The following is a 22132-nucleotide window of genomic DNA, read 5'->3' on the forward strand; positions in this document are numbered from 1 at the left end:
TGCAGTTATTAAGTCATTCGAAAAAAGTGTGATTATGTTGCCAAGGCAATCGGGATTTACGTGTGCTAAATAACCTTTAATTATCGCTTCTAAGGAGACACTGATGAAAGTATATACAGAGTGAAAAAGATTTCTCAAATTTAAAGCTAAAAAATCGAGTTTTTCTCTAAGCCCTTGAGTTTCGGCGAATTCTTCAGCGTGATCACAGAACGGTTTGCTTTTCCTCTTGAATGATTGTCGGAGCAGATGAAGGCAATGGAATGGTAGATGAGCGATGGGAGAAAATGATTCATTGAATGAACTAAGATTTCTTAAGATAACTAATCCGCTATTGACCCAAGTTTTGGAGTAGTTGAAAAAATCTTTGCTGCAGAATTGTCTGAGAATCAGAGTGCAACTGTTCCGAACCGTCGCTAAGATGCATTCACTTACACTCCGATTGTCGCGCACTTTGGAAGGGGGGATAACAAATTTAGTTACCGTCGACTCTACGAACAATTTTCAGTAGCAGAGTAAGACTAAGCTATTTGGTTTTACAATGAGGGTACAGACGCACTGGCGGAATTACCGGTATATGTCTCAGTCTGACTTAACCGAGGGCAAGGGGCTCGATAGGTTGGATATGTTGTATGTTAAATTGCTGTGGTGTGCAAAACCACTTGGAAGACTGTAAAGTTCTAGAATATTAAATTTAGTACTTTCATCAAGGTTCAAAATTAAGTTTGCAGCATAAATCCTTTTGCCGCGGTTGTTGGATGAGAAAAGCCTTGCTCATCAAACCTATACCTTCCGAAATAAGAAAAGATAAAACTAGTAGTTTCATTTTACTCACCATAAAGCTCATTTTCCTTAATCCAAGCGCTACGCGCCGGATGCGCCAACACTGTGTGCGTCATCTGATGATACGACGACAATTCATCACTGAAAGTGGAGAAGTTCTTTGGCAAATATTGACCAGCTGCAGCAGCTGCCGCTGCAGCCACAGCATTGTGGTGACTAGCTAGGAGGTGAGCAGTGGCTTGAGAAGCGGCATTCGCCGCCACTGCCGCTGCAGTTGGATGATGTGTTGCAGATTGCTGACCGTTGCCATCGTTGCCGTTTACTACGCTACCAGCTACTGGGGTGGGTGTGGTACCGGCGGAATGCTGCGTTTTCTGATCATCACTGGGTACTGTTAGTGTATTGGGACCCGCGCAACTTAACACCGAGGCTGGCGGAGTTAAATGGGCGCTTTGTACGTCACCATTACTATTACTATTGTTATTGTTGTTGTGTATGCTCGTATTGTTGTTATTGTTGTTGTGATGGTGCTGCGGATGAAGATGTGTTAGATGGCTGGAGTTTTGCTGCTGATGTTGTTGCTGTATGTGGTGATTAATATCAGTTTCGCTGTGATGAGCAGCGGCGGCGGCGGCGGCGTGTGAAGGCACAACGCCATTCTTCAGTTCACTTCCATCCAAGTTGAGTATATCCGATATGTGAAAGCCGGAGGAGCGTTGCGATGAGGGCACCTTTGCGTCGAAGAGACTATGGAGAAGAAGAAAATGGAAGAATGAGTAACAAATTAGCATATGGAGTTAACAGATTATAGGGTAAAAGGCAAGTTTAAGATATGTGGAGAGACAGTTCGTAAGGAGACGACTGTGCTTGAAAGCTTAAATGTTAAAAATCCTTTATATTGACATAGATTGTTGGAAAGTTTTTTAAAGAACGCACTTTCACTAGTTTTAATTCTAATATTTTGCCTACTAATGCTATTAATACTCTTATAAAATTTATTAAACTTTATTTATTTTATAAGAGCGTACAATTGTTGGCGTATGCCGATCATATCGATATCATCGGCCTTAACAACCGCGCTGTTAGTTCTGCCTTCTCCAAACTGGATAAAGAGGCAAAGCGAATGGGTTTGGTGGTGAACGAGGACAAAACGAAGTACCTCCTGTCTTCAAACAAACAGTCGGCGCACTCGCGTATCGGCACCCACATCACTTTAGACAGTTATAATTTCGAGGTTGTAAAAGACTTCGTTTATTTAGGAACCAGCATTAACACCGATAACAATGTCAGCCTTGAAATCCAACGTAGAATCTCTCTTGCCAACAAGTGCTACTTTGGACTAAGTAGGCAATTGAGCAGTAAAGTCCTCTCTCGTCGAACAAAACTAACACTCTACAAGACTCTCATCATGCCCGTCCTAACGTATGGCGCAGAAGCTTGGACGATGACAACATCCGATGAAGCGACGCTTGGAGTGTTCGAGAGAAAGATTCTGCGTAAGATTTTTGAACCTTTGCACGTTGGCAATGGCGAATATCGCAGACGATGGAACGATGAGCTGTATGAGCTTTACAACCACATAGACATACCGCAGCGAATAAAGATACAGCGGCTTCGTTGGCTGGGTCATGTCGTCCGAAGAGGAAGGCCTCCTCTGCGTTGGAAAGATCAGGTGGAGAAGGACTTGGCTTCACTTGGTGTGTCCAATTGGCGCCGGTTAGCAGGAGAAAGAAACGACTGGCGCACTTTGTTAAGCTCGGCCAAAATCGTGTAAGCGGCCAATTAAGAAGAAGAAGAATGTTATTAATACACACAGAATCCAAACATAAAAACAATATTATATTTTCTGAGCGACTAATTGCCTTTTTGGTCTAAAAAAAAGTATGCGCGACCTGAAAAGCGCTTTAATGACTATCAAGCTTCTACTCTTCTATAATGCTCCACTATGCCGACTGATTTTTAAGCTTATAAAAAATTCACGATTTTCAAATGACACTCTTTGAGAAATATTCATTAATATCGCTGGGTGCCTTATTTTATACTGTAAACTCTGATACATTTCTCTCACCGCAGATACCAGTATATAAATTTTGTTAAACTAACTAATGTATTTAAAAAATTTTAGGCTCCAAGTGAGATGAAATTTACATTGAAAGCTGTGCGGGTTGAGAACTTTCCTGCCTCTAAAGAATCTGAATGGTAATTTTTTAGTTTATACGGGCTCCCGAAATTTAATAGTACGTTCACACTTATAAACTTTGTTAATCTAGCGAACGAAAATACAAAAAATAGTTAGCAGAAAGTAGGCCAAAGCTCGCTTCAAATCAAACACTAAGCTGAGGACCTTTCGGCCTCCAAATTGTGTGTTTCATTTTCAGTTTAAATGACTGATTCAAGTTTAGTAGTAGATTCCTGGCCCCCTCCATATCGGTGAGGAGTATCGTCTACGGTGGAACAGCGAGCTGCATGAGCTATGCAGGTAACGGGGCATAGTTAAGCGCGTAAATATACAGCGGCAACGCCGGTTTGGCCATGTTACTCGTATGAACAAAGACGGCCCAGTAAGCCCGATCTACGTCAAGGTACTCGGTATACGGTTGTAGCGCTACGTAAGTAAGTAAGTAAGTAAGTAGGTTCTTGTATTACAAATTTTGCAAAGAAAGCAGCCAATGGATGCAAAGGCCTTTTGTGTTGCTGAAGATTCCTGAATGCCGTGATTTTTGTTCAAGTGATTGCCCTAAATTAGTTATATATTTTTAATTGTAGTAAAGTAATTTAAACAAATTTTAGGTCGCAAGGGGAGTCTTATGCCTCTTGTTTAAATTAGAGCTCTAAGTTTAGTACCAGCCACTACAAAAAAAATGGTGGCAAGTGGGATTAAACCAGTCTTGCATGCAACCGATCAAACTCCCTCCTCACCTCCTAAAGTAAGGGTACCTGGGTGAAAAGTTTGTCATTTATTAAATGTTTCAGCCTACATTCCTCAGCTTCTTGAACACAGTTCAATTATGCACCAGTGCCAACAGAACGTGGCTTCCACTTGATTGACCGTTTACAACAAGTCTGTTTGGTATTACATATTTTTAAGAAACGCTAGCCGGAAATTCCAGCACGTTTTCGTGCGTTTATTACTTCGAACCATCTTAATCTCCGTTCAAGATATCAGTGAAATAAATACTCCAATACCCACGGGAAGTACCGAGACAAACTCGCTAAAGACACGTACAGATTTGTCCAAAGCCAGCAAGTGTTCGTAGAAATAGTTTATTCATAAATACGTTCCAAGCACTACCACTCACTAAAAACAAGCAACGAAAACAATTAAAATCCGCTGGCGGTCACTCCTGTAAAGTGGAAAATATATCGAAAATCTCGCTGAAGTGTTTCTACTTCACCTGAAGCCGAAGGGTCCTTATAATTATCTAGCACGCCATTAAGGCGCACCTTGCACCTTGAGAGAATTTCCCAACTTCGTACGATAAATACTAAGCTGCGGTTGGGGAATTCCTGGCCATGTGTGCAGCACATGTGAGTCGAAAAGTTGAGTAGCGCACAGGCGCGCGTGCGTACAAATGAGCTCAATCGGCCAACAAACAAAAAGGCGAAAACTGCATGAACAATAAGGTACACAAAACACACCAACACAACCTGCTGAAATAAGTGGAAAAGTGTTTAAGGTGCTGCAGCAGTATGTGCGAGCGGCAAAGAACTTGTTAGGCCGGCAGAGAGCAGAGAGGACGACAAGGGAAGTGCACCAAAGAAATAAAGAGAATAGTCTGCGATGCCGGCTAACAGGTAGACAATGTCCTCTCGCAGACAATTGAGCAACAACGATGGCGACAGGCTGTCTGGCAGTGCGGGAGATCCCAAAATACTAGCAGCATGTTGGATGACCTCTGAACTGTTGAGCTATGCAAGTGTCGGTTGGTTTGTGTGCGTTGTTGACACACAAAAGATTCTTAGGAACCTATAATGGCGTGGGAAATTAATATAGCCTCCCTAGGAAAGCAACTCATGCGCACAAATAGACAGTAAGCCGGACGGACGGACTTGCACAGTCTAGCCAACTGATTTTACTGGGCCGCCAAGGTTGTTACTTTGCTCGCAAACCTGCGCCGATGTCTTGCGAAACTCCAATTTGAGCAAAGCAAATATTGCACTGCTGCATCCCATTGTGTGTGTTTGCAAGTGCAGGAAGTAACATGTGTTTCGCATTTGCAACGGCCAGTGTAAACGAAACAAGCGGAAGAATACCAAGGAAGCCTAATGTGCGCGAAAAGACGGAAAGACTTGCTGGAGCACAGGTATTCACTTACATATACAGACATACATTTGTTATGGCATAAATGACAAGGTGTTCGGGAAGCTAGCCGAGTTTTCAGTACTAATCAGATTTCTGGTCATTGTTGTGGGTATTAGAAAAAATTTGAATCAAATTTATTTCAATTTATTTGTGTACGGGTGCGAACTGTAAGCTGACTTAAGGTTAACCAAAACTTTGTATGCACTGATTAACTAGTCCAGGATTAGACCCAGCGTGCAGAGTGTATTATTGTTGAGTCTAAACACATGTGAGTCCAGGAAACTGTTGCAGCATGCACGTAGGTGGCAAATGTGCGAATAATCTGACGATTTACTTTTTTAAATCAAAGTTAATTTATCCAAGCAGAGATTTGTAGAGGCCAGGAAGGTCGCTTAGGTTAACGCAACAACAGGAGGAAGTGAAAGACAAGGGACTTAATCGATGTATGAATAGAGGGGCATGCACTGTTGCAAAAAAACTGGACTGGGTTAATGGTGGAAATAGGGACCAACGTAAGCCCGCAGACTTCTCCGGCTGATGCGATACGATCTAGCCTAGGAGAGTGGCAAGTAAATGAATATTCACAGCACCGGTTGTGATCATGTCGAAGCCTGTACGCGCGAGAGGAATACTTTTTCACACAGAACCTCATCAACTGATTGCTTGCTTGCTTCCAGACAAGGTTGCCAATTTAGGCTTATTGTAAATCTCTACAAACTCGTACATATTAAATTAGAAAATTTCTTCAAAAGAGCATCACGCAAAAACTACCTCTAGAAGAATTTTACAGCGTTCTAAAGCCGTAGGTGGTTTGTGGGCAATAATATTTTTAACATAGTGTTGCCACGTGTTTTCAATTCAAAAAATACTTATAAAAATACTTATACTTATAGCATAAATATCAAGACAAATATTTTTCCGAAAAGTATTTGTTTCTCGTTTGCATTGGCACCTGAATTTTATTTCAAAAATAGCACTAAAATTTCACTTAATTATTAAGATATAGGTATTAATAAAGGCGTCCGCCGTGGCCGAATGGGTTGGTGCGTGACTACCATTCGCAATTCACAGAGAGAACGTCGGTTCGAATCTCGGTGAAACACCAAAATTAAGAAAAACATTTTTCTAATAGCGGTTGCCCCTCGGCAGGCAATGGCAAACCTCCGAGTGTATTTCTGCCATGAAAAAGCTCCTCATAAAAAAATATCTGCCGTTCGGAGTCGGCTTAAAACTGTGGGTCCCTCCATTTGTGGAACAACATCAATACGCACACCACAAATAGGAGGAGGAGCTCGGCCAAACACCCAAAAAGGGTGTACTCGCCAATTATATTATATATATTATTATTAGGTATTAAAAAAGGTGTTTTAAACAAGCTTCAATAAAACTAGATATTTACTAGGCGTTGGCACATGATTTTTATTACAAAAATAGGAACAAGAGCAGAAAGAGGGAAAAATGAGATCATCATTATATTGCGTGAATTTCTCGGAAAGTGCAATATTATTGTACTACCTATATTAGTTACCCGCTTGTTGTGCTTGTAAGTCATACCAATCCCTAAGCAAGAGCACTTAAGCTCTGCAAGTATCAAAATAGAACTGGAAGCATCAAAATGCTTGTGATTATCAGCTACTTTGCCAACACGGCGTGTTTGCGAATCAAAAATACTCCAAAACTCTTGCAGAATGCGTGAACGCATATTATTCGCATAAAAACTGCGTCAGCCTGAATGCTGGTGCATGAAATGATAGGTTCACAGTGGGAGTTCCATTGCCGTCTAGTGCGTGCTTTCCAGTGTCAGTTGCCAACACACGAACAGCTCGAATGACCAGTAGAAATAATTTCCACTCTCGACACAGTCAAACACGAAATACTCTTCTAAGTGTGAATGGGGAATTTTGTTGTCAAATTGTATTAATTATCCGGCTAGAATATAAACGAAGTATTACCTTTTTCTTCACACATGCACAGTCAGAATCCCATAGATATCACAAAAAAAATACACACTTGTTTCAGAACGGCAGGAACCACGTGTTTGAGCACCATTGTGCTGATTTCCGTCTTTTTATTGACTTCTCTCATTGTTAGCACTTAGAAAGGTCCTTTAAACGAGTGCGTGTGTATGTGTCTGTGTGGAAAATTGAAAGTCATTGACTTATAATTGATACTTTCGGGAAAGGAAAAAAGAACGATTTTGCAAGCGGAAACTGTGTAATAGTAATAGCACACACATTTGTATATTTCTCGTTGTTTGTGCGTGTTAAAGATCACCTTGTTTTGATTTTAAATTCAAGATTTGGTTTTCATTTCACACCTCAAACAGTGAAGGTAACTGTTCGGAAGGCGCATTTCCGCAATATTCAGCTGGAAAAAATTAAGTGCCACATGGAGTTGAAACTTGGCTTTACATACTATAAGGTGGCTCAAAATTAATCACTCTATCGGAAGATTTATAATTTTTGGAAATGGCGTCGTAATTGAAGCATATTTGACGCTTGTGAACTAGACAGTTGCGGCATACAAACAGATAAGCGCGGGTCAAAATAAATAAAGATTTCTTTCACTCGAAATAATTTTTTTGTTCAGTAAAAGAGTTATTCAAAACAAAATGGGATTAACTGATTAATTTTGCGCCACCTTGTACCTGTGCTCCAATACTGCTAACAATTTTAACCGTAATAAAACTTCTAATAAATATTATTATATAAAAATATTTATGTTTTGAGCTCGATTACACATTTTTGGTTTCCTAAACTAGATCTCTTTGCAATAATAGATATGTTACACCCTTTATTTGAGGCTTGGCCGAACTCCTCCTACTATTTGCGGTATGCGTCTTGATGTTTTTTCACAAATGAATGAAGGGTCTTAGAATTTAACACCGTCTCCGAGCGGCAGATTTTTTTTTATGAGAAGCTTGAGAGATTTCAATCTATTCCACTTTTCAAAAGAAAGTTAAGCCCCGCATGACAACTTTTTTAACAAAGCTTTTATGGAGCCTTTCTTTTTTTGGCTTTCTTTTTTCATTATATGTCTTCGGAGGTTTCTGAAGCTCAAAACTTTTCGGTTGAACTAAGAAACTACAGCAGATTTCCAAGAGCAGAAAAAAATTTTGTAGTAAAATAATTTTGTAGCGTGAATAAATAAAAGCTCCGTTCCTAAATTATTGCTTAGTTAAGATTCCTTTCTCCATAAATTTCCGTTTCTTATTCGCTTACCCAGGTAACGCACTACGCAGAGCCGCTGGATAGAATGCAGGCAGTAATGGATGCCCCCACGGTGGCAGCAAAATCGGTGACCAGGGCAGGAAAGGTGCCGCCGCCGCCGCAGCTGCAGCAGCCGACGGCACCATTAAACTACTCATGCTGTGTAGTGCAGGAAAAGAGCTAAACGCCGCCGCTGCGGCAGCGTTTGTGGGTAAACGCAAATGATCGGCAATCGAGGTCGGCGTTATCGATGTTGTGCTAATGCTGGTGTTGGTGCGTATAGGCGAATTTGGATGTTCCTTAGTTATAGACGTTGGCGTGGGCGATGTTGTGTGTGTGGGTGTTGAAGTGCGTAGCGGTGACGGTAGTGTTGGCGGTGTTGGTGTTCTTGAGCTGCGACGTAGCGATGGTAGAACGTTGCGTGGCTTGGTGGGCGAAGGCGGTGGCGTGGCAGCACTGGACGATAGCGATTCTAACGATTTCCGTCGGTTCAGCGTTGACCGCGGTGGACGTCCTGGCGACGGCGTGCGTTTGCGTTTTTCAGCCACTTTGATGTTGTTTACGAAACGCGGCTGCGGCAGGAAGGTAATTTTGAACGCAATAAAAACTTGCAAGGTCTCGAGAACGATCTATATTTTACTAGGATCTATTAGAGGGTGCTTTAACGGTCAAGAGATGTTTAACAAGAGACCCGCAAACAATTTTTCGAGTTTTGTGAATCACTATTGCAACGACTTTATCGAAATGCTAATGTGTAATTATGTAGTTTCAAGCAATTAAGCCACAAATAAAAACGTTTTTTTCACACTTTAAATTTTCTTGTTTTTTTAACTTCATTTTTGAACTTTTGGTTTCCCGAGCCTGTGGTTTGTTCGCGTCTGCCCGCTTGGACACATATCGTGTAATTGCTGGGCGTGCAAGGTGATAATAGAATCCTCTTAATTTCGAGTAGTTTTTGAAAACTGGCTTTTCGTATGGAGACCGCGCACACTTTTCAAACTGAAGTGTCATCAACAACTAACGAGTCGCCGTGTACGCCGAGCAGCCACAACCAGCCAGCCAGTCGACCAACCAACGCATCAGCCCAGTCCGGGCAACCAACGACAATGCAGTCAATGCATTAAATATACAAACAAACAAACAAAAGCCACCAACAACCACCTTTACATACCAAAGACTTGAGAAGGCCACCGCCAGCTAGGCAGGCAGGCAACTTCATTTACTCAACAATGCTGCAACATACCCATTAAACAATTTTTTTTTATCGATTTCCCTAAGTGGCTTCTCATGTCCTGCGCGTATAAAAACAACAACAAAAACCACTACAACCCAAGCACGCACACTTCAGTTGAGCGGTAGAGAGTTGTCGAGTCGAGTCGAGTGTAAAAAAGTGCACAGAAACTACCACCAAACAGACAAGCGGTGCAGAGAGCAGGTAGTCCAGTCCAGCTCAGCTCAGTTCAACTCGGCGGCGTACATAAGTTCGCTATGAGTGAATTATCCTTATACTCACGCACGAGACGGGGTGTGCGAATGTAACGACCATCATAGTACCATCGCTTTCCAACCAAGGCTTGTGAGTTGGTGCGAAGGACCGGCTTAGATAGCCGAGAGGGTACTTGAGTGTCGAGTTCGAATTTCGAGTTCCACCATTGTGATGGTGCTAAGTAGGGCACTACTGTGTGCTACTTAGTTCTTATTGTTCTTGTTGTTGCTATAGCTGTTGTTGCTGCTGCTACTTGTTGTTGTTGGTGGCAATGTTGTGCTTGTGTGATGCGCCTTAGTTGTTCAGCTTCCAACGAAGCATACAGATGGGCGACAGACAAGTAGATAGGCATGCAGCGGCTAACCAGCCAATCAACCATCAACGAGGCTCCTGTGTAACTGAAGAGCAGCGCGCTAGTTGGGAATTTGGAAATGGAGTGTGCCAGAGGGGAGAAATGTCGTACGAATGTGTGTGGGGCTTGTGCGGGATTAATATGTAATAGGAGGCGACTGTGTATCTGCGGCATTGATGGCTGGAGTCTGAGCCAGCACATAGCCACTTTGCTTCTACTAATACCTGTATGCATTCATATGTATGTAGGTGTGACAGTGTGAGTTATTGTGTGAAATTTCAATGATGAGGTGGTGCTGTTAACTGGCTCATATTTGCATTGTGGGATTTAGTGAATATAGCAGCTGCCATGTTGACACGGTGCCATAAATTCTGGCTCATTCTCTATAGAGCTGCGGGCTGCAAGCTCTGTTTAGTATGCTTACCATCGGCCATGCAGCTGCCTTCAATAGCTTAGGCGTTTTTTCTGTTTTGCTTTTCCAACTTTGATATCTGTTTCATTTTTTCCTAACTTTCTTCTCCTTACTTTTCGATGATTTGCCTCTACTCAGTGGTTATGTGCTTGTTACTTCCGCTCTGAAATTGCATCGTCAACATTTCCATCATCATTCTCATTTGCCCGAGGGTTTTATGTATATACAAATGTATGTATAAGTGTGTGTGTGTGTGTACGTAAATGCCAATAGTCGCATTGTCATCAGTTTTTACGTAATACTGTAATAAATGCAACAATAGGCAATCATGCCACTGCTACAACGACACTAAGTAGCAACAACTAAGCTCATTACATCTGTTCTTGTCGTTCTGGTTTCGCTTTAGGTCTTAGTCTGTGGAAGTGAGTATGTTTTTTATAGGTTCACTGAAGAAATTACTTCCTGATTTTAAGATCTGCATCTTTTTCTATCAGTTTTATTTACGAAGTTATATGACGACGCGCTTACATATATACCTACGTACACATGTACTCTGAGCAGGCTACGCTCATAGAGTTCATAATTTCTTCACAAGTTACGTTAGCAATGAAGTTTATAGGTATTTTTATATAATTCATGCATACATATGTGGGCTTGCAGACAGTGATTGATTTTGTTCGCATTTCTCCTATCTCTTAATTCCTATAAGCCTTTGACCTTTTTGCCTCAGCCTAAATTCTGTTGTCAATCTAAAATAAATATCTTCTTCTTAATTTGAAAAGGCTGCTTATAACTATTCTCTAAGAGCTAACATCTTTTCGCAAGAGAGGAGCTACTATACCTTTTCTTCCTAGGCTGCTTTTCGTTGGTGGGCCACTTTGCGCTGTCTCTTAAGAGCACTTCGGAATGAGTCCGTTTCATCAGGGACTGGCAGTTTTGTAGGCTGCACAATTTTTACATAGAAGGAGGTGCCTCGTTCCCGGCATATGGATAGATTCTTGAGACCACTAGAGCTACCAAGTTCAAGACACCCTTATAAAATTCGAAATCAACTGGGGCGTGCTATCAAGCCTAACGTAGATACGTAAGCAATGGATTGGTTGCTTACTTCTGTAACTACTGTAAAGGACGCAAATATTTACTTCGGCAGCCGAGCGGGAATTAGGACCAAAGGTTCTTTGTTTGTGTGTTCGAAATTAGTCGGGCAATGCGTGACGTCTCATTCGAATACCTCGAATGGGTTCCCGGTCACAGCGGTTAGACAGCAGACCCTGGGGACCGTTTCTTTGTAAAATGAGAGAATTGGGATTCTGCGAGGATTGGGGTTGAGAACCTGTGGCCTACTCCTGCAAAGTCGTGAGATCTTTCTGGCCCCCAGCAGATCGGGGGTGCTCGAGGGAACTTCTAAGACTAACAAAGCAGCAGCTGTCGAATTTGGTAGGTACCTTTACCGGCCATTGTCCGTTAGGTGTCCTTGTGGCGAGACTTGGGATTGCGTCAAGTCCTTTCTTGCAGAAGCTGTCTGGAGGACAAGGACGAATCATCTCAGCACCTACTTCTCAGCTGCCCCGCTCTCGTCGGCAAAGATTTAGAAATCTGTGCTCTCGCTTCTTTGCTACACCTACGGATATTGCGGGGTTAAATATCACACCCCTGGTGAAATTCATCAGTAGCTTGAAGCGATTAATACGAACGTAATTAGCCACTGTTGGTCGTCATTCTCTAATTTAAAATCCCTTCTTCTTTTTTCCACCTATCTGGTTCTTTTCCATCTGAGCATGTCTGCTTCTTATAGAAAACCAGCTTCCATTTCAAGACCACCACTTAGATGCATGTCCACATGATGCATGTAGCGGCCTTTTTTTTAAGCACGGTGCTCAAAATTTTGCGGAAAAATTGTTTTTTGCCAAATTTTTACCTTAGAAGACCTGGTACTACCGGATGGTGTTCACGCATCAACCCATTCGGCTGCGGCGGTCACCTCAAGGTACATATCATATATTTCTACAAATGTACATACTTATGTAAGTAAGTATATGCAATTGCCACACATCCTCGCGCATAAGAGGGCACTCCAAAGCGCATACGAAAAAATAACAAACGCTAATATTATTCCAAAAGATTCTAATAAAGTTCTCAAATCTAGCCATTAAACATTCAGCAAGGATTATAATACGCCCGACAGCCCCTAAAAGCATGCCACGTACATACGCATGCACACACAAATCCAAATGAAAGATTTGTTTTTAGAACAAAGATGGCCAACAATAAAAATGCAACAATAGCAACAACTAAATTGCATAAAAAGCGCTCAGTGCTTGCTGGTGTGTGTGTACGAGGCAAACCAAAAACAAAAACAGTAACAAGAAAAACGAAAATCACTGCATTAAAAACAATAATAAATGTGGGCCAACAACAAAAGCGAGCGCTAACGCCTTCCTACTACAAGCATTCCATATCCAATTTTCTATTTATTGTTTTCCGCTTAGCCCTCAGCCAGCGCCATACTCGCTCTCGCCAACTAGCCAATCAAAATGCAGCGCCCACTTGTTGTTGTTTTTGTTGCACCGAGTGGGTTTTACCAACGCCATATATGCGCGCCGATATGTGCACGAGTGAGTAGGCAATAGCGTGTGCCGCCTAGCGCTTTATTGCTATTGTTATTGCTTTTGCGTAGCAATTGCGCGCTGCTATTGAATGCTGGTGGGAAATTTTCACGCGCACATCGCACTTCTCCTGCTTTGAATAGCATACACACAACGCCTATACACATAGAAGAAAGACAAGGAAAAGGATGCATTGCTGCAAGTGAGAGCGCATTGAGGGAAATTTCCAAAGTGCCTACTCACAAACTGAAGTGGATGAAGGATGTTGAGCATAATGGTGGTGTGAAGTGGCCGTAGTAGTTAGGCGAGAAGGCTTCAAGTGGACTGCATTGTGACAAGAGCGGGCTCGTGTGTGAGTATGTGTGTGCGAGCGAAAGAGCGAGATGCTTATTTGTGGAGCAAGCGGCCTGGGGTCCTTTGAAAACCGCTTGTTATGTTGTTGAGAACGCCTACTTTACCGCGTTTTCCACTTGATTTGAACTCGTACTGAACTTAAATTTTCTGTGTGCTTTTTTGTGTTTTCTTTGAAGGCCTCGTTAGCACTAATGTTGATGAGGAGGTTTTCTATCAGTACAGGGAAAAGCTGGAGCTGCCGTAAAGCGGGTATTATTACACTTTCCGTTGAGCTTACTTTTTATTTATTCATTTATGTCCCTGCTCAGCCAATAAGTGCATTTTTTCCAGTGAGTTGTCAGTGGAGGTGTACACGTTATTACAGTTAACCGATATGTTTTTTTACCTTTTCCGAAGAAAAATAATTTCTTGCCATACTATATTTTTTTGTTGAGTGCAATTTGATATTCTCCGCCTTTCAATCAAGTGTTCTCCTAAACAATTGCGCAGTAGTATTCACTCAGCTATGTACATCACATACATACATACATACATGTATATATGTATTTTATATAAGTATATATCCATATCGGTTCATGTAAGCATACACACCCATCATACTTCCGGTTTTACTTAGAGCAACTCAGGCCACTTGCACTCAACAGGACTTGTGTAGGTGTGGCACGCGCTCCACTTAGAGGCTTGTGAAAAAGTATATACTCACTTAAACTGATATGGCGACCAGCGCTGCGTACTTACATATATACATATCTATACCATATTTGCTTAGTTATGCCTTCGTTTACGTGTATGTATTGTATGTATAATCACATGGCTATGTGCATGTCCTTTGTGTGGCACTTAAAGTGGCGTCACTCATGTGTTGAGTGTATGCATGCCTGGCGGCCATTTATCAAAGTCATTAGTATCCACTGTTTTTTATGTTTTGCCCAAGTCATGCAGACACTTTCATTAGCGCTCAGATTTATATTTGTATTAACACAACACCCATACTGTATTTTCAGGTACACACATACACTCATATATGCATACATGTACAAAACGTATTTACATCCTTTTAAAGGCAAATGCGCTTTGTAGCCTTCAAAAGCACTTGTCTGCTGGGCTTCGAGTTTCTATAAAGTTTCCACGTTGAAGTTTTAGACGAGTCGATATGGCAAGAAAAGTTTTTAAAACTTCTGCTTTGAGTTTGTTGAACCTTTTCTAGCTTATTTTTTTAAAACATAGGTACACATATATATGTACGCTCATACGCTCAGCTGACTGCTGAAAACGCGCTGCTGCATCAAATCTCTTCACTGGTAGAAATTTAAAAATTTCTTCAGCCAAGTTCTAGGTAGAAGGCCATTAATAGGATCAGAGAAGCAGTTAAACGCAAAGAGTACTGCTCTGGCATCCATCTCAATGTGCTCCAAGGATTCGATGAGGGGGACCACCTTGCCTTACGTCCGCGTTGGTGGAGAATGGGTCGCTGATATTAAGATTGTGAAGCGACGACTGCGATGCTCTGCTGAAATGTAATGAAGTCAACCCATTTTTGAAGTGAAAGTTAATTGGCCACGAAAAATGGGTGACAAACGAAAACAGCGGCTGAAAACGGTCGTACCCAAATGGAGCTGAGCCGATCCAAATTATCGCTAGGCTGGATTAACGGCGAACAAAATTTCACTCTGTGCTTGGTGTGGTACAGAGAAGGGAACCATTCTCTACAGGCTGCTACTAATAAATCGTCCCCTTTCTGTGTTAACCTAGTATCTACAAAATCATATTTTTCAGTAAATCGACAAAAATGTTTACAATTACTTAACTTCTATGAAGAGTTATAACTTATTTGATACGATACTTATAGTAGATACGAGGTTTTTGAATTCGAACATGTAGATACGAGAAAAATCGAAACGCTCTGAAAAAAATTCTATAATAATTGTATGTTTTGTTTTACATAACAGGAGTGCTAAGGAGTGCTTTTCACTAAAAATCTCAATTTCGAAAAAAATTAAGTTACGAGGTTAACACCGAAAGGGGACGAAATAGAAATAGTCAATTCGCTCACAACTCTGAACAATTGACCAGATTAAAGCCGATGATCGACCAAAAGCGACATGAAATGGTGAAGAGGAGGGATGTTACGTTACATCAAGACAACGTTTGAAGTTCAGAGAGCATGATTAGGAGGTTTTATCACATACGCCGTATGATAGGTGTTATCGCATCCGCCGCATAGTCCAGATCTAACTCCAAGCGTTAATTATCAATTTAATCATTGTAGAATTTACTTGATGGTGCAAAGCTCTAAGTACACGACTGTCGTTACTTATTCACAACATTGCTTGCCTTCGCCCATAAAAAATAATTACAATTATTGGACAAAAAATTTCAGTTGCAAGTACTTGATGATCGCTGAAATCCCAGCCACCCCATCTAGTGAAAAAATAATAGCTTCAAAAAGCAGATGCTACAGAACAAAAGTTTAAGCAAACAATCCTAACAAGAGTCATCAACTTTAGTTGGTGCTTCAACGGCACGCTACCCTCTCCAACCCGCCGCTGTGAATTGCAAAGCGATTCGAAAACTATTTAGGAAGAGTATTTTTCAAAAACCTATTACAGAAGTTCAAAAAGAGTGGCTTATGGTAATAAAAATAAATACGCCACAGAGGAGGAAGGGAGTAGAGGCGGTAAGGCAAAGTCGAGTAACAACCCCAATTAGCGTAAATATTACCAGAGATAGATAAATGTACGTTAGCTGACATGAATTGATGTGTGATTGTGTAGGTATGTGTGTGTGTGCTTACGCCGGCCAGGACTAATAAAACTAAAAAGGCGGAAAAGCGTAAAAATCGTTACAGCAAATTAGTGAATAGCAAAAAGTGTGAAGAGAAGAGGGCGCTAGTTCCGAAACAAGGAAGGGCACGTGAGAGGAGCAGTAGTACGAGAACTATAGTGCACAGAGTATCATAAAAAAAAAGGAACCACGGCTAAAGAGACTGCTCTCGAATGTAGCAGAGGCAGATGCGCTATAGGTGTACGCCTATTATTTATTTATTTATTTATACATATGTAAGAGTAATAGTTATAAATAACCAATACACTAAAATTTAACAAGAACTCTGTGCATGTGTGTGTGCAATACTAATTGTATATAAATAATTAAACATATATGTGTGTGTGTATATCTGCCTCAGAGCATATTAGCGCACTCCAGCCAGCATCTGCTGTCGCTTCAACGATCTTCGCTTGTGAATTACTGCCAGCGTTCACTCCACCGTAGCCGCAGATTTACACCTTTTTCAAAATACAGTTGAATGATAGTACACTCACGTGGGTATGAGTATGTGTGCACCTAAATGCATTTTCTTTGTGGTTTTTTTTGCCTGTGTAACAAGGCTGTTTGTCAACCATTTTAATTCCTTTTTCCGGTTTGGGTTGTAGTTTTTTGTGTTTGGTCTTTATGAACTATACCCCTATTATATGCCATTGAGGAAGTAACAACAACAATACAACGTCTGTAACTGAATGAGTGAATGAAAGAATGAAGGAGCTGCCATGTTGTTTTCAAGCAGCTCATTGATTGTATATACAAAAAAAATCTGGGTATTCGAAAAAAATTAGTAAAATCGAAAAAAAGGAAGCAATAAGTTTCTAGTGATGCAATTGTTGTTGTTGCTTGATTTTTGTCACACCTTTCTTGCGGCCAATGTAATTAATGAGGTTTGAGCATTGACAGTGATCAACAAAAAAACAAAACAAAAATCCAGAACAACAAAAAATGTTCAAATCAATTGGGTAAGCGGCTGCTGACTTCTCTGTTGCATTACAACATTTATGCTGATAAAACTTCAAGGCGGCTAGTGGAGACTCTCAACTCGCATAACAACTCGCATAACAAGCAGATACTTCCTATATTCTTCTTCAAAGGGTCAGAATAGTGTAAAGTCCTGCTGCAGTACCATCTGCACTTGTGTTGTATTAGTGCAACAATAAATTGCATATTAGTAGGGGCAGCTGTGCACACAGGCGCACTCACTTCCTTATAATGGCTCATTGAGCGCTATTAGAATTTAGTAATTTTTTTTTTCAAAGTGAATTGCTTGGCTGGATTTTTGTTCCATCTTCTTTGTTTATTGCATTTATTTTCTATTCCTTTTGAAAACTTACATATGTTCGCTTTTGTCAACTTTTGTAAACTCTTGCATACTTCCGGCAGGACAATAGTGGGGTTGCTTGTTACTTGTTGAGACTTGGAGTTGGAGAAATTGAAGGAAAAAGTTAACAAATATCAAAAGTAGCGCCTAAGATATGAGACATTACTTTCTATTTACTCTCAGAAGCCAGGCTTCCTGGAAATCTGTGTACAATAATTTCTGAATTTTTGTGCTTTATTTGTTGTTTTTTCGTCGATTGATTCGTTTTCTATTACCTTCCGTTTTTCTTTTAAATATTTTTGTCCAAGTGGCCGACACTCGGAAGCCATCAGTGCAGAATCTTTCTTGCATCGAAAACTCATCCACCATTCATTATCAAAAAAGCTACAACTAGGATTGAATTAAGGGAATTGAGAAAAGAGTCTGTTAAGAATCGTAATAAAATTTTTATTAAACCGTTTTGACTAGATGAAGGGAAAGTCTTTGAGTCGTTGTGCATTGCCAATTCCATCTCTGGCACCACTGAGTGGAAGTTCAGACGTATATCATGAGATTATATTCACAGAAGCTCACCTTTGCCTACTTTTGACTAATTGGAATGGTTTGAAAACAAACGTCCGATGCTCGTTCCACTCTGGTACTTGTGAAGAGTGGCTCAAGTGGTAATACCACCAAGCTAAGACTGACGGATTGCAATAACTCTTTGCCCACTTTGCTCTATTCTATTCGGAGTAGTATGACACTCAAATCAATGCCCAAAGCTGGTTCCAAGTCTAAGGCCATTCTATAATGCTATTTGGTTATAGCGATATCCGGGTCGAGTCGACAGTCGAAAATGGTTTCAATCGGGAGTAGTGGGAACGAAGTTCGCAGATGGTATAACATTGCCCAACCCTCTACACTGCCGTCATCTCTAAGGCCCTGGGAATAACTGACTAGTATTTGCGCTACTCGAGTAAGGAGAACGGAAAATCGATGACCAAAGATAGTGGTAATCTGTTTGTTAGAGCCGCGAGTATGCCATTAGTGAAATCCCTGATCATAAGAGACCAGCCTTTGTAGTCTATACCCAAAATAATGTTAAGATTGGAATAAAGAGTGAAATATAAGCATCGAAAACTGATGATTCATAACTTTCATAAACATCTTCAACAGCTTTCAGGACTCTTTATTCGGGTTATGCAGTTCAAAACGAAAGGTTGCTTGAAATTCTTTTTAAAGCACTCAGGTTTGCCCTTCCTAAATGTAGTTACAGTGTAACGGATACCTCTATTAGCCGGACACCTCCCTTAAACAGATAGTTTTTCTATACCAAATCTAATGTATCGGAAAAAGTTACCCTCTTTTGAGTGGACACCTCCCTTGAACAAAAGCTGACTGACGATGAATGTTCGCGAAAGAGAGGTTTCACGGTAATTAGTCCTAAATTTTGGTTCTTCATTTTTTCCCGTATTTTTATTGCCATTACTGAGGAGCGCTGAGGAAGCGACGCAAATAGTGAATGCTGAGCTGACCTAAAAATGATGTTAGTACCTTCTCAAAAATAAATCTGCAATGTAAAACTAAATTCTCCAGATTTGCAACTAGTGGGCCTAAATTTAATCACGAAGAGAAACAAGTTTTAACGCAATCTTTAGAGTAAATATCTGTGGCGGTGTTGTACTTCAGACAGCATGCGCCAAAAATTTTGAAAGGCACATCGGTTTCTTTTGCCCTTACCTGACTAGAATTACAGTGAGGCATGCCTAAGAGTCAGTTAGGCCCGAATTAGGAAGGCCTTACTGAGGTACGCCTCACTATTACCTTACCAGGCCCACGTTAGGCAAGGCAAAGATTGGCATGCCAGAACATGCCAGAAATCTGTGGCAGTGTCTCACTTAGGCATAAATTGGAATCCCTAACTGATTTGTAGAAGGGCATCCGGAGTATTACCGAAGCTCGGTTTTTCGTACCTGCGCCTAATGAGGCAGATGTGTGACGATACCTTTCGGGACTTGGACCTAGTTTGGCTGCCTTATGGGGCGCGAATTTGGAATGCGGTCTGCCTTATTTGCACCTAATCACCGCCTTACCAAAATTTCTAGTCGGGTAGCTGTGCAGGAAGTAAGAAAGCTTCCTCGCCACTAATTGCGGCAACCAACGGGACTGTTTGTAGAACTTGAATCCCTTATTAACAAACTGTGAAATTGGGTATGCTATGTTTGCTCGATGAAATTCTGTGGGTTTTCGCTTTCAGCTTTGGTTTTGCTTGAAATTTCCATCAGTTGCCTAGGCAAAAGCTGTCCAGTTTTATCGAAAATTTCGATATCACATTTTTTCAATAGTAGAGTCGAGGCTGTCGCCTAAGGTGAGGTCCATATAAGTATGATTTTTTTAATGTTATTTCGGAGGGTTTTTTCGTCGCAAGTTCCCACTTAGTATTACAATGGATAGTCCAACTATGTTCTCTTTCTTCAAGAACAGCTATCACAACGTTCCCAATCAGCAAAGTTTTTGTTCTCATAATTCAAGTCGGGAAACAGAAATACTTACCTCTTTTGACACTTAATCTGGTTCGAGAACTTTTTTTGAGTTTGGACCATTGTTTAGGAGTTGGGCGTTCCTATATTGTGAAATACATAAGTGAGTTTTCTCGTTAAAAGATTGTATTGAATCACAGTTGCTGTAGTCACCAAAATTTTCTACTAAAAATGGCATTCTAGGGTCCTTAATGGTCTATGTGGTCTGTGATTGGGCACTACTTTGGTACTTTAATATAGGGCAGTGTTTTTTTGGAATTTCTTGAATGTTGTCCCTCGGTATGTCAGAGTTTTGCAAACAAAAAAGACAGAAATTATAAAAACAAAAGCAACAAACAAGCAATTTGTTTTTTTAAAATGAGCTTAGGGTACTTAAGCACAGATCAAATCATACAGACAATTGACAAAAATTAAATTCAATTAGAGCAAAGCCATTCAACATCCATCCTTCCATCCATCCATACTTATATGGATGCAAAAATAAATAAATATACAAAAAATAAAGCAACAATAAATACAAAGCTGTAATTTGTGGCATTCAAAGGACCTGAAGTAAAAAAAAATTGAAAACAAATAAACATCAGCGGAGCAAAAAGCGAGTGCGAGCGTGAACTCTGAGGAGTAACGATAGGCCGCGTGGGGATAGGAACAAACTCATACCATGACAAGCGGCACTTTAATGTGTCAAAAGTAGCGCAAATGGAATGAAATTACAAAAAAAAAAAAAAAACAAATTAAAAACAGAAAAGAAAAAATAGAGAAGCAATAAAAACAGCAACAAAAATTTTGGAAGAAATAGAAAAATCAGCAACAAATGAAATGAACTAAACAAAAGATAATTGAAAACTCGAAATTGGCTTGTGTGTACATATTTATGCAAAAGTACCCTGCAGGGAAAATATTAGTTGTGAATAGGAATACTACCAGTTCACTATTCAGCGCAACCAGTTCGGGTTTTACCTCTTTCCCATGTCAGCAAGTGACATTTTTAACAGTCAGCAAAATACTAGCCAAAAAAATTCTAGTCCAGTATAATTCTAACTAACCAGTTTTACACCAATTTTAGGCCATTAAACATACGAGGGGCATTCGAAAAGTTTGTGCAAAGGCAGTGAGATGGCACGTATCGAGGTTAAGTTTAGTTAGTAGCATCTCTTGGAAGAAGACACATCCAGATCGGTCTCTTTCGTTGTGTTTGGCATTCGTTTGAATGGAGGAAGTCGAGTGGTTTTCTTTTCCATCACGACACGCATCAGCTCACGCCTCAGCAGTTGTGGGAATTAGGCTTCTAATTCATTTCAAATTTCCTCTAATCTCCAGTCTTAGCTTCCTCGGATCCCTCGGACTACTATTTGTTCTCCAATTTGAAGAAATGGCTGGTCGGAAAAAGATTATATTCAAGCGAGGAGATGATTGCCTAAACGAATGCCTATTTTACAGATTTGGACAAATCCTATTATAAGGAAGGGATCGAAAACTAAAACAGCGTTAGTCGCACTGCAGAAGCCTAAAAGGAGACTATGTCGAAAAGTGAAAAAAGGTTACCCCATCAATCAAGTAGTTTTTATTTTTGCACCCACTTTTCACTTCTATACCAACTTGGCTTTTCCCTGCAGGGTATGCACATACGCATGTATCTAACCGAAAAGTGAATGAATGCGTCTACCCACTACAGCTGCATACACACACCCTTATATACATATAGTCTTCTCGTATATGTGCTAACTACAAAAAAGTTTGAGTGCCCAGCAAATTGAAAGGCGCAGCAGGTTCTCATGACTCTTCATTGTTTGATCAAGGCATTCTTCAGGGGCCATATGCGAAAGGTGCTCCAATATATCACTGCATATACAGTTGTATGTATGAACATTGGCACTGCATTAGAAAGGTGTTCGAGCAACAAAATTTTTATGAATGAAATTTCTGCTTTTTTTCCTGAACTAACAAAATTATTTAGCAAGCAAATA

At 40.6% G+C, this 22132-nt stretch overlaps 1 protein-coding gene across 1 annotated transcript in view; it reads right to left on the bottom strand.

The window, feature by feature from the left end:
- LOC129238038 (homeobox protein vnd) overlaps positions 1 to 22132 on the bottom strand; it is a 52896-nt gene that overhangs the window by 14022 nt on the left and 16742 nt on the right. Inside the window, exon 2 of the mRNA XM_054873074.1 lies at positions 833 to 1527. Coding sequence (XP_054729049.1) covers positions 833 to 1527 — 695 coding nt within the window. The remainder of the gene's footprint in view (positions 1 to 832; positions 1528 to 22132) is intronic.

The sequence above is a fragment of the Anastrepha obliqua genome, chromosome 2 (genome assembly GCF_027943255.1).
Source record: "Anastrepha obliqua isolate idAnaObli1 chromosome 2, idAnaObli1_1.0, whole genome shotgun sequence".
In the NCBI taxonomy this organism is placed as follows: Eukaryota; Metazoa; Arthropoda; class Insecta; order Diptera; family Tephritidae; genus Anastrepha; species Anastrepha obliqua.